The sequence below is a fragment of the Vombatus ursinus genome, unplaced genomic scaffold (assembly GCF_900497805.2).
Source record: "Vombatus ursinus unplaced genomic scaffold, bare-nosed wombat genome assembly UNPS02015152.1, whole genome shotgun sequence".
NCBI lineage: Eukaryota > Metazoa > Chordata > Mammalia > Diprotodontia > Vombatidae > Vombatus > Vombatus ursinus.
In genome coordinates this window covers 3,529,416-3,542,360 of record NW_020954930.1, presented here as the reverse complement: position 1 = coordinate 3,542,360, position 12,945 = coordinate 3,529,416, and the positions used below count along the sequence as shown (strand labels likewise).

General features: G+C 44.4%; 1 protein-coding gene across 1 annotated transcript in view; it reads left to right on the top strand.

Moving 5' to 3' along the window:
- Nucleotides 1-5,234: 5,234 nt before the first annotated feature.
- VGLL1 (vestigial like family member 1) overlaps nucleotides 5,235-12,945 on the top strand; it is an 11,673-nt gene continuing 3,962 nt past the window's right edge. Inside the window, exons 1-3 of the mRNA XM_027846416.1 lie at nucleotides 5,235-5,307; nucleotides 7,340-7,409; nucleotides 9,239-9,473. Coding sequence (XP_027702217.1) covers nucleotides 9,248-9,473 — 226 coding nt within the window. The 5' untranslated portion in view covers nucleotides 5,235-5,307; nucleotides 7,340-7,409; nucleotides 9,239-9,247. The remainder of the gene's footprint in view (nucleotides 5,308-7,339; nucleotides 7,410-9,238; nucleotides 9,474-12,945) is intronic.

Sequence of the window (12,945 nt, the reverse complement as noted above, 5' to 3'; positions counted from 1 at the left end):
CGGAAGGGGGTTGCTTTGGCCAGATGGAAGATGCCTAGCTCCGCACCTTGTTGCCTCCTTCAGTAAAGCCTAGGGCTCCTGGCGCATCTTAGTAGGCGCTTAATGTCTGTAAATTCAACCATTCCATTTGATATTTCTGGATCATAGTATCAGGGATCTAGAGATAGAAGACACCTCAGAAGCCACCTAATCCAACCCTTTCATTTTACAAATGAGGAAACTGAGGCCAAGAGGGGAAGTGCCTTGTCTGTTATTACCCAGGTAGGGAGTGGCAGAACTGGGGTTCAACTCAAGTCCTCTGACTTTGATACAACCTAGGTCCTAGATGGTCTATGGGAAGTCCCTCCTGGAGCCAGTATATTCTCCATGTAAGATGGTGCGCCTGAGGACTTGCCTGGCTAAGTCTGGAAAGAATCACTGCTGTATTGACCACATAAGATGGTGAATATTTCAGCCATAGCAACTCTGTTGTAGAGGAGTGGCAATCTACGTTGATGGAGGGTATGTATGTCCACACTTATCAATTCAATTAAAAAAGCATTGATCACCCACTGTATTAGGCACTGGGGATAACGATCAATCAGCAAACATTTATTAATCTCCTATTATGTGCCATGCTCTCTGCTAGGCACTGAGGGGATACTAAGACCCTACCATCAAGGAGCTTACCGTGGATTTTTGAAGTACAGTAAAGACAATGGGCAGATGTTTAGTTTCTATTAACAACAAAATATACCCCAGTAGGTTTGTTCTAGCTTCTTTTAAAATGCCATTTCATTCAAGAGTGTTGCGTTGGAAGTCAGGAGATCTAGTCCTGCCATTAACTTGCTTTGTGACCTTGGGCAAATCACTTTCTCCATCCTCCTTCTCCATGTGAGGCACATTTTTGTTGTTTGCTTCAATTGAGTGCCTGCTATAAGAAATGTACTAACAAATAGCTCTAACAACTCAGCCTACCCAGCAATAGAATGGACAGGCTGCCTGAGGATTGAGTGCTGTCCCAAAGTGGAATGGGGCTGCTTCCAGAGCTCAGGTGTTCCTAACCCCAGGATGGCAAACGAAAACCGGGTGAGCATTTGTCAGTGATATTGTAGAGAGGATACCTGTGTAGGTGGGGCTTGTATTAGGGGAGTTGTGAAGTCATATCAGACTCTGGGGCCCTGAGAGAATCACTATTTTTCCTCTTGTAAAATGAAGGGATTCGCAGTACTGAATATTTAGAGAGCGTCTATTCCAATGTCCATATTTACAAAGGAGGAAACTGAGGCCCAGGGGGCAGCTAGGTTGTGCAGTGGATAGAGCACCAGCCCTGGAGTCAGGAGGACCCAAGTTCAAATCCAGCATCAGACACATAACACTCACTAGCTGTGTGACTCTGGGCAGCTCACTTAACCCCAATTGCCCTCACCAAAAACAGAAACAAAAACAAATAACAAACAAACAAACAAACAAAAGAAACTGAGGCCCAGGGAGGGGAAGTGATTTACCCAACATCTCATAGATAGTAAGTGCCAGAGCCACGTTTCAACCTAGGTCCCCTCACTCCATATTCAGGGCTCCTTCCACTACTCCCCCAATCTGGATGAGGTAATTTCTGAGATTCCTGTTAGCTCTGGTATTCAAGTATTCCTAATGCCTCATTCTGCTCCTATGACACTCTAAAGGAAAGTACCCAGCTTGAAAGCTCCTAGACTTTGGAATCTCTTAACTCCATGCAGTATCTATCAAGCTCAGTCCTGTGGGCACTCCTCAGGAAACATTTATAAACTGAAGGTAATGGGATAGAGAATCAAAGAGAAATCAGACTAAGAACGTGGGCAAAGTCATTACCTTTGCCAGCCTTAGGCTCTAACCAGCCGCAGAGGGCAAAGAGGACAAGCATCTATTCATGCTGACTGCCTTCACGGTTGATGCCAGTCGCCCTAGCAAAATTGGTTCTATGGCATTTGACATCGATCACAAAACAATGCACAGCCCAGCAAAGCTGCGGTATAGCATAGCCTGCTATTGGCGTGACTCCATCTGAACAAAAATGTCTGTCTGTTTATCAGTTTAATAAGACGGAAATGATCTGCATTTTTATTTCATTCTTACTGAGTTTTGTGTACCAGAGAGGGAATGGGGGCACAGTGACAGCCTTCATTTCCCCTCACTAGCAAAGAGAATGATTTTTTTAAGTAAAATTCTCAAGGTAAACTGCCAAATCAGTCTTTTCAAAAAGACTTTCCAGCAAGCTCTCCCTAGGCCATTTAAAATGGGTTTTTCCTATTGTGCCACGTTGATGGATGGGGCCTTAGTTGTTTGTTGAGCAAAGACCAACAGTATTAACTCTGCAATGGTTTGCTATATCTAGGATTGCAGTAGACAAACAATCAAGATGAAATTGAGATTCCAAATAATAGGCTGCATTTGAAAAGCTTTCAATATTTGGAAAAGTAATTGGGAACAAAGTTGGGAACTGGTAGTCCCTTATTTTTTGGAGGTGACAAGAGGTCCCCCACCAGTGAAATAAAAAAAAGACTAGGCCATCTGGAAGGGACCTTAAGACTTCATAGAACCAAGCCCCTTATTTTTCAGGTAGACACTGAGGCCGGTGGTGGCTAGGTGATGTAGTAGACAGAGTGCCCAGCCTGGAGTCAGGAAGACCTAAGTTCAAATGTGACCTCAGGTACTTCTTAGCTTTGTGACCCTGGGCAAGTCACCTCATCTCTGTCTGCCTCAGTTTCTTCATCTGTAAAATGGAGATCATAATCGCACCTAGTTTGTGGTGGTGTTGTAAGGATCAACTGAGGTAATAATTGTAAAAAACACTTAGTACAGTGCCTGGGATTTAGTAGACACTTAAAGATAAATGTTTGTTGTTTCCTTCCCCTTTCAAAGTGTCAGAACCTAGATTTCAATCCAGGTCTACAGAGCCCAAATCTAACAAATATTCTTTTCACTGTAGCCTATGTTTATTTTTCAAATTAAAAGTCAAGTAAAAACAATTCTGTTTGGGGATTTAAGAATTTTACTGTTTCTTGAGATAATGAGACACCCTCAGTTTTACAAAATTAGGTGAGGTAATCCTTGCTCTAAATATCCTTGTTAGAGGTATAAAGAGATTATGTTTTGCTCCTGGGCAGAAAGTGAGTGCATAGCAAAGCCAGGAATACTAAGGCTGTTGGCTGCGACATTTCTCTTTCCCAGGGTAAGGAATGAGGAGGTGTCATTGAATCTGATTTGGAAGGGAGTTCAGAGGTCATCGAATACAAGCCCTGCCAAATGCAGGAATTCCTTAATAACAGCTCACAAGACTAAGAGGTCAGTGGTAAGAGTATCTTTAGGTGATTTGCCCCCAAAGTTTCCTGATTACAGGCCCAGCAGGCTGTCTACATGTGGTGCTACCTGCCTCCTAAAAGAACCCTAAGCACTTGTCGGTCCTTTGCTCAATTGCCTCCAGTGAAAGGGAAGTCACTACCTCACTAGGCTGCCCATTCCATTTTGGGGACAATTCTAATAACTCAGGTTCATATAGAACTTTAAGGTTTGCAAAGCGCTTTGCATAAGCTCTTCTTGTGGTGGCAAAGACTTGGAAACCAATGGGGTGCCCATCACTTGGGGAATGGCTGAACAAGGTGTAGTATAGGAATGTGATGGAATACTATTGTGCCAGAAGAAATGATGAAGGAAATGGTTTCAGAGAAACCTGGGAAGACTTATATGAACTGATGCAGAGTGAAGTGAACAGAATTGGGAGAAAAATTTATGCAATCACAACAATATAGTCAAGACAAATAACTCTGAAAGACTTTGGAACTTTGATCAACACAATGGAACCAATGATGGTTCCAGAGGATTCATGATGAAACAAGCTACCCACCTCTAGATAGTAAGATGATGGATTCAAGAGTGCAGATTGAGACATATTTTGGGGGAACATGGCTAATGAGGGAATTTGTTTTGTTTGACTATGTGTGTTTGTAACAAGCTTTGTTTTTTTGGGGGGGGGCTGGGCAGTGGGGTTAAGTGACTTGCCCAGGGTCACACAGCTAGTGTTATATGTCTGAGGTCGGATTTGAACTCAGGTCCTCCTGAATCCAGGGCTGGTGCTCTATCCACTGTGCCACCTAGCTGCCCCAAGCTTTGTTTTTCTTGCTTTCTCAGTGGGGAGCAGGGACAGTGGTGGGGGTGGGGGTGGGGTGGTGGGAGAGAAAGATGAGGAGAGAATTTGGACCCGAAAATAAAATAAAAATGACTTTTTTTAAAAGTGCTATGCATACATTGTCTTACCTCCCAACAACCCTGTGAAGTAGGTTCCCTGGGAAGCTAAGTGACTTATTCATGCTTACCCAGTCAATAAGTGTCAGAGATGGGGTTCGAACCTGGGCCTTCCTGACTTCAAGTCTAACCGAGTACTCACTAGGCCATTCTGCCTCCTTGTTACAAAGTTGTGATATTGAGCTAAATCCTGCTCCCTTGCATTTCTTTAGTCCTATTTCTGCCTAATACTCATACATGGTACCTTTTCGGATATTCAGAAGCAGCTCTCATATATACATACATACATATATATATGTATATATATATATACATATATATATATATATATAACTATATAAACTTCTCTAAACTAATCCCATTTCTTTAACCCTCACAAGATGTGGTTTTGAGTCCACCATTTTGGAGACCTTCTTCTCGACATGCTCTAGCTTTTTAATAACCTTCCGAAGATGTAATACCCAGAACTTAAAAGAACTAGACCGAATTAAATCATGGAAATGGCAATTCATAAAATCCAGGAGCTGCAAGGGGCTCTAAGAGGCACCTTGTCTAACTTTCCAACCAATGCAGAAATTTCATCTATAGCATCCTGGGCAAATGCTCCACCCTCCAGGAGCTCACTGGTTCTTCCATCCTTCACCCTTAGAACCTCTGGTGAGATGAGATTCAATGTGACATCTGTTTTGACCTAAATCGACCAAGTACTCAGTTTAGATTCTGTTTACTCTGTATACTGTTTCAAATCAAACAATGTCTTCTCATTGAATATGAGATATCATAAACTGGTTAAAAAGCAGAAAACCCCACTTTCCTCATTCCCGAAAGCTCCTAACCTGGTTGACTCGTCGGGGTACATTTTATGCATTCTTGATAGCTGGTTTACAGGAAACGCCTTGTTCAGTCCCAGCTAAAGGTGAGTCTGTACAAAATCCCCTGTTGCCCGCCTCAGCCGGCACTGCAGCTTTCCCACACCAACTCGGGGACTGCTAGATGCCACCACATGCTTTCCCATCCCCAAGGATCTTGTTGTGGCATCGAATTAAGGTAGGAGAATCTGGGCCCTGGCCATGGGGAGGGAGCTTTTGACCACACAGCTGCCCATCATATGGTTCCCTGTCAGAGTGACAATGGTCAGAAAAGGCAGTTCATGATATTGTATGGTCGATTAATGACCCAGCTGGGGCTATATGAGGCTTCCCTTCCAAGGAACACTCGGATCTTTACAGATAAACATTGCAGAAAACCAATCATGTGCAAACACACACAATTGTTCAAGTTGGAAGGGACCTCAGGACCATCTGGTCCAATCAGTACCTGAACAAAATCCCCTCCACAAACATAACTTCGTAAATGGTCTCTCTCCAAGGTCCCTTCCAATTTAAACAAATCTAAAGCCAACCTCCACATTTGACAGAAGGAAAAAAACCGAGGTTCAGAGTGATAAAGCAGTTTGCCTGAGGTCACTCAGATCAGTGTGGCTGAGCTGGGACTTAAACCATGGTCTCCTGCCTGACTCCAAGTCCAGTGTGGTCTTAATGAAGCCAAGTAATGAATCTGTCACAGAATGGGTTTAAAGTTCAAAAGATCTACTAAGTTGGTTGAATAAGTTAGACAAACATTTTGAGCTGAGTCTTCTAAGTAGTATATTTGGTGAGTTGTGAATTTTGTGATCGGCATGTTTATTGTGGGTACCTCATAAATGCTGGCTGGTTCATTTAACCAGCATTAATTCATCAAAAAATCGAGCACCTGCAAATACAAGGCAATCAGCTCTGTCTAGTGTTATCTTTACTCAAAAAGCATTTAGTAAGCACTTACTGTATGCCGAGCACTGTGCTACACACTGGGAGAGATGCAAAATTTTGAAAAGATATGGTCACTGCCCTCATGGAGCTCAAGGTTCTACGAAAGGAATTTGATGTTGGGAATAAGCTTCTGTTATAAATTATGCATCTGAACAAAAATATCTTGGAGGTGGAAAGTGGGGAGGTGTTACCTCCAGGATATCTGCTTTGGCCTTGCATTGATTCTTGATTAGATTCTGGTTTCTGTCTTTCTACCTCATTCCCCAGTTTTGTCTCACTTTCCTGTCCTAAGTCTTCTTTTTTATTTGGGGGGTGAGGCTAGGCAATGGGGTTGAGTGACTTGCCCAGGGTCACACAGCTAGTTAAATGTCAAGTGTCTGAGGCCAAATTTGAACTCAGGTCCTCCTGACTCCGGGGCCGGTGCTCTATCCACTGTGTCACCTAGCTGCCCCTTTTCTTTCCTGTTCTAGACTTGACCCCTTCCTTTCTCTTTTTCATTGATCCATCTCTAAATAATTAACCCATAGAGACTTCATTTCATAGGAGAAAATCATAGAATGTTGGAGCTGAAAGAGAGCTTTGAAGTCATCTTGTCTACCCTGTTCATTTTCCTGAGGACCAAACAGAAAGAGAGAGAGAGAGAGAGAGAGAGAGAGAGAGAGAGAGAGAGAGAGAGAGAGAGAGAGGAAATGCCTTATCCAAGGTCACTTAGCTAGTGAATAGCAGAGCCCAGAACTGACTTTACATATTCTAGCAAAGTGCCTTTCAAGACAGTATTTCTAGCCTCCCCCATGGTATGAAAAGATACAACTAATAAATTACCATAAGGCATTCTCTACTTTCCAGCCTTTTAAATTCAATCTTGTATAGATTTTTTCCTGAGAGATCTACTCCCGAGGTAACGTTTCTAGAATAATAAAAACCAGTAACCAACATCCATGCCTGTATCATCTCTTCTAGGGTCATTTGACTTAATGTTCAGGGCTGGGCTTGTTTTTACCTTTCTTTTAGATCTTGCAAAAGATGTGTTCCCCAAACCTTCCAAAATGTTTACAAAGTAAAGCCCATTTCTTCTTGAGGACCTCTCAGTTAGCCAAGGACTGAGCCCATAAACTCATGCCCCGAGGTAAAAGGGATGCTGATCCCTTTGCCACCTCTAACTGTGCACCTTGGTCTTTGTGCCTGTAAATAATTCCCTGGCATCTAGCAGAGTTGAGAGAGAGGTGGCAATAGTCCCATGTTGATGTGATTAACAACAATTTGTGTTTCAGTTACAGATCTCGAGGGAACAGGTCTTAGAGGCTAGAAAAAGCTTGCACTGAAGATACTCAAGCAAATAAGGTAAGCTGAGTTCTTAGGGGTAAAAATTCTGGGAATTCATTTCAATTCAACAACCATTAGGCATTTATTCTGGGCCTGGCCCTGTGCTAACCACTGAGAATTCAAAGACAAGAGCCAAACAGTTCCTGCCCTCAAGAAGTTTACTTGTAGGATACAACATGTAAACAGAGAACATTTTTTTTTAAAAATCTGTTTATTGTTCAGAAGGTCTCTTATGCTTTTAGGGCCTTGAAAATTCTGAGCTATGTTAGTTTTAAGGTTTTGACCTGAGAGGCTAGGAGGAGGACTCATTCTTTGTGAGTGCCATCTCTGCCAAGTGCTACGTGTGTGTGTGTGTGTGTGTGTGTGTGTGTGTGTGTGTGACCTGAAGCAGACGCCTTCCTCTTTGTGGGCCCCAGGTGCCTTCACAGTAGCAGGAGGGAGTTGGACTAGATGTCCCTTAAGGTCCCTCGATCCTAGGGTGTGGTGAAGAGGGTGGGATCCTAGGTGGAGTCTAAGAAAGCAGCCTATTTTGGTCTCTTCCACCAGGAATAACAGAGCGTGGAAAGTATTGCTTATCTTGGAAATCAAAATCATCCCCGTACGGCCTGCTCGATTATCCACAGAATCCCCAAAGGGCTTTTGCTTAGTTCCAGCTGCACTGCACTCTTCATCCATTCTGGTCCCAAACGTTTGGTTTGGAGAAAGATGCCTCTCCAGAAGACCCATTGCTCCTGGTAGATGCACTTCATTTTGATGTTTCAGAATTGTGTGACACTACATTACTTGCCCTCCTGTGCCAAATAAAAGCCTTTCCTGTCTGGGGTCAGCCTAGTTGTTTTCTACACCTTTGTAAGGCATCGCTTTGTTTTCCTCTGTCATTGTTTGTCAAAGTCTACAGAGTCAGTTTCTTTGACTGGCTAGATTTTCATCAGAGCCATTGCTAGGAATTCTAGTGCATGTGGTGAGCTTGTTGGAGGGGGAGGGGGGAGCAAGGAAGAGGGGAAGGGTGGGGAGGAGACCTGGAGATAGAAAGATCTTAGACCTTGAGACACAAGGGCCAGTGGAGGGAAAGACCCAGGGCAAAGGCCCAAGGGAGGGTGGGGACCCAAGGACAGGGAATCTAGACCCAAGGACAACTCCCTTCTCTGCCCCACCCCGCCAGGTAGACTGGGACAGTGCTACTGAATAGGTTGCCATTAGAGGGAAAAGGGCAGTGCTAGGCTGGGGAAAGCTCACCAGAAGAAAGAGAAGACCTTGGGATCTCACCCGAACATCCTCCAGAGTCCAGCCCAAGATTCCATAGCACAAGCTACTGCCTCTTCCAGCGACCCCAGGAAGACGTAGAGAGGGAGGTGGCAGGCGGTGAGTATGGCAGTGGGAAAAGCAGGAGTGCCACAGTGCTAGAACCCTGGCAATTCTCAGGGTCCAGGGAGGGAGCAGAGGTACATTCATTGCATGGCTCGGGGCCAATGGGCCAATGGGCCAATGGACCATTGCAGGGAAGAAGCAAACCCCTAAGATGTCAGTGCCCTAGCAAGAGTTCCAGTTTCCCTATCCTAGTTTTGGCTCTGCCTTTCATTCCTGCACTGGTCATTCTTTAATCATCTTCCTGGTGCCCCAGATCAGTACCTTTCTCCTCACCAGGGCTATCAGCTCATTCCCCAGAGCTGATTCACACCAGGAGCCAGGGTAAGTTATTAGCACACTGACTTAGCTAAAGAGGGGCTCCCTAAGTGGATAATATACTTGTAAATAAATCTGCTTCCAGCTTCTACACTGAGCTATCTGTTCATTCTACCATAATCAAATAGAAAACTGGTTCTTGACATTTTCAATTTTGTTCCTAGGCATTGGTAATGTCAGCCAAGATGGATGAAATGAAGAAAAGTTCCCTCCGGCTGACCAGGGACAAACAACAGCCTATAAAGACAGAGTGGAGCTCCCGATACGTCCTCTTCACTTACTTTCAAGGGGACATTAACAGTGTAGTTGATGAGCACTTTTCCAGAGCCCTGAGTAATGCTAAAAAGCCCAAAGAGCTGAGCACCCACGGCAGGATTGAGGCTGCTAGCCCCAGCAGTGGTGAGTGCTTGTATGGGTCTGCGGGGCTGGGTGATTGGGGTTGCTCCGATACGGGATGATTACCAACTGTTCTCCTCCAAGCTCACCAGATTTCATGGCTGGCCCTTGTGCCCATTGTACCACACTGCCTTCCACCAAGGGCTCACGTTGGCCTCTCATCCAGTTCTGGACTTGGGGTTTAGAGCTGGACAAGGCGAGATTCCTCCAAAGAGGTGACTGGTGGAAGGCACAGTAGACAGAAAGCTTGTCTTAGAGTCAGGAAGAGTTTAAGTCCCACTGCTCACTGGCTGTGTTACCCTGAGCAAGTCACTTAACCTCTCAATGCTTGAAACAATTCTTTAAGACTAGATTTCAGAGTAGCGGCATGGTGGATAGAGTGCTGAGCCTGGGGTCAGGAAGACTTGAATTCAAATTTAGCCTGAGACACATACTAGCTATGTGTCCCAGGGCAAGTCACTTAACCTCTGCCTGCCTCGGTTTCCTCACTGGTAAAATGGAAGCAATAATAGCACCTGCCTCTCAGGGTGCTTGTGAGGACCAAATGAGCTATTTCTAAAGTCCTTTGCACACCTTAAAGTGCTATATAAATGCTCACTATTATGGCTGGTATTATTTGCATTAGAAGAGGGAATCTCACTGTCTATGGTGAAATCAAAGGTGAAATCGATGGTGACATCAGAGGTATCAAACGTGTGGCGCACGACACTTCCAAGTGCCGCCACCACCAGAAGAAAATGTAATTGAAGGGGCAGCTAGGTGGCAAAGTGGATAGAGCACCGGCCCTGAGGTCAGGAAGACCTCAGACCAAACACTTGACACTTACTAGTTGTATGACCCTGGGCAAGTCACTTAACCCCAATTGCCTTAAAAAAAATGTAATTGAGAAATATTTAACAAAATAAATAAAAATATACCATATAAACATAGAGAATGTTAATATCATCAGGATGTAGCCAGATAGTAGTCACTATATAAATGCTTATTCCCTTTCTGTCCTTCATACCACGTGCCAGGCACTGTGCTAAGCACCTTACAATTAGGATCTCATTTGATCCTCACAGAAATCTTGTAACATAGGGATAATACATTATACCACTGGCTGCCTCCGCACTTTGACCTTTAGTTCAGCTGAGCTGTAGTTTGTCATTAAAATATGAAGGTTTTCATACAAATGTGAGGCAAGTCATCATATTGGGAAGAAGGGAGGCCCAACGTATTGTTGGCGAGAGGCAGGGCAGCGTGTTGGAAAGTACATTGTACTTGGAGTCCCAAAATCTGAGTGACCTTGGGCCAGTCATCCAAACTCTATTGACATCATTTTCCTTATCTATAAAATGAGAGGGTTGGGCCAGAATCGGGCCTCTCAAACTGGCCCTTTCGGCTCTCCCCAAATATTAATATTAGGCTGCCCTTTGTTCAAATGAGAGGCAATGTGGTTGTCACAGTAGCATGGTGCAGTGCCTGGCACATAGGAAGTTTTTAATGAACGCTTTTTCTCTCCTCCATCCATTCATTCACGCTTTTAATTTATTCACATCCTGCCTCCAGCACTTACTATCTCTGCAGCCATCATCACGGCATTTAATCTCTCTGAGCTTCTGTTTCTTCTGTAAAATGGAGAGAGGAATACTTAAAGAAATGTGAGTTCAGAATATGTAATCAGATGAACAGGTCTTTGCAAAGAAGAGCCGAGATGGACAGCATAGAGAAGCAGCTGCACGCAGTAGGGAGTAAGAAGGCTGGCCCTGAATGGAGAGAGGGCTTGGGGGTTGAATTCGCTCTTCTGCCCTGAGGCCAGGTGCTCCAGTTCCTACTCCCCTTGGAACCTCAGAACAATCTCTGAGGTCCCTTCTAGCTCTGAGACAATTGTCCTCAGAGCATCTAAACTAGGGATTCTTGAACTTTTTTTGTTGATGTTGTTGTTATTGCATCATAAGCCCTCCTGGCAGTCTGGAGAAACCTATGAATCCCTTCTTAGAATCATGTTCTTTCTTTCTTTCTTTCTTTCTTTCTTTCTTTCTTTCTTTCTTTCTTTCTTTCTTTCTTTCTTTCTTTCTTTCTTTCTTTCTTTCTTTTTTTTAGCAATTGGGGTTAAGTGACTTGCCCAGGGTCACTCAGCTAGTAAGTGTCTGAGGCTGAATCTGAACTCAGGTCCTCCTAACTCCAGGGCTGATGCTCTATCTCCACTGTGCTACCTAGTTGCCTCAAGAATCATGTTTTTCAAAACATAAAATAAAATATATAGGACTGCCAAGGAAACCAATTATATGGAAATATGGTTACCAAAATACACATTTTTTTTAAACTAAGTTCTAGGACTCCAGATTCAGAACCCCTACTACCACATGAGATAGTGTGTGAGAAATGCCAGATGAGTAGTACAGAGAGGAGAAAGATCACTGGAGGGAGAGTGGCCAGGAAGCCTGCCTGGAGGAGATGGGATGCCACCTCACTGCTCTGATTGAATGTAAGCCAGGCATGGAAAGCTGGTACCACCTTTTCAAAGCTGGGGGTTTTATTAGCGATTCCTAGGATATCAGAGCTGGAAGGGGCCTTCAAGATCAGCTCAGTCCAGTCTCCTCATTTTAGAGAGGAGGTAATTGTGGCCCAGGGAAAGTGACTTGCCTAAGGTCACACAGAGGCTCAAGTCCTAACTCTAAATTCCTAAGCCAGTGTGCTCTGGGCTTATCCGAAAAATCTTTCCGAAGCACCTGCTGACACGGGGCACTGTTCTAATGCTATCCAAAGGGACCTTCACTGTAGCTTATGATCAAAGCCATCCCCTAATGAAAGTGATATGGCAACTCTGGCTCCTGGCTTAGCCTGTGGTCCAGGCTTACTGCTTTGTCATTGTTCTTATTCAAATTTCAATCCGAGGTCTTGTCACCATCAAAAACTATGCCTGGCTTTGGTAACTGCCCAATACTAACAGAACTTTAGAGCTGGGAGGGACCTTAGCAGTCTAGTTCAACATTCTCGTTTTGCAGAAGAGAAAGTTGAAACCCAGAGGTTCAATAACACCTCATAGGTGCTTTTCTATGCATTATCTCGATTGATCCTCCCAATCAACACATTAGGTAGGCACTATTATCCTCATTTTTCAGATCAAGAAATTGAGGAGGTTGAGTAACTAACTCGTCTAAGGGAAATGGCCAAGTCCTGACTAGAACCTAGACCACGAGGCGGGGGCTTCTAGTGCTCCTCACTCTCCACCCCAGCCCACCGGGCTGGGCTGTGGCAGGGAGGGGCCCTCATGTTGTTTGGGGAATGAATGCAGGGGAAAAAAGCAGAAAACGCCCATCCAGCCAAGCCAGTCCCCTTGAGCTTTGGAGGAACTGGATTTTGGCCTCTGGGTCCGCAGTTAAGATTTAGTAACCTCTTGACTCCTCCCTCTAATTGCCTACCCCCACCCTAAAGGCCTCCCAACACACACACACACACACACACACACACACACACACACACACACACA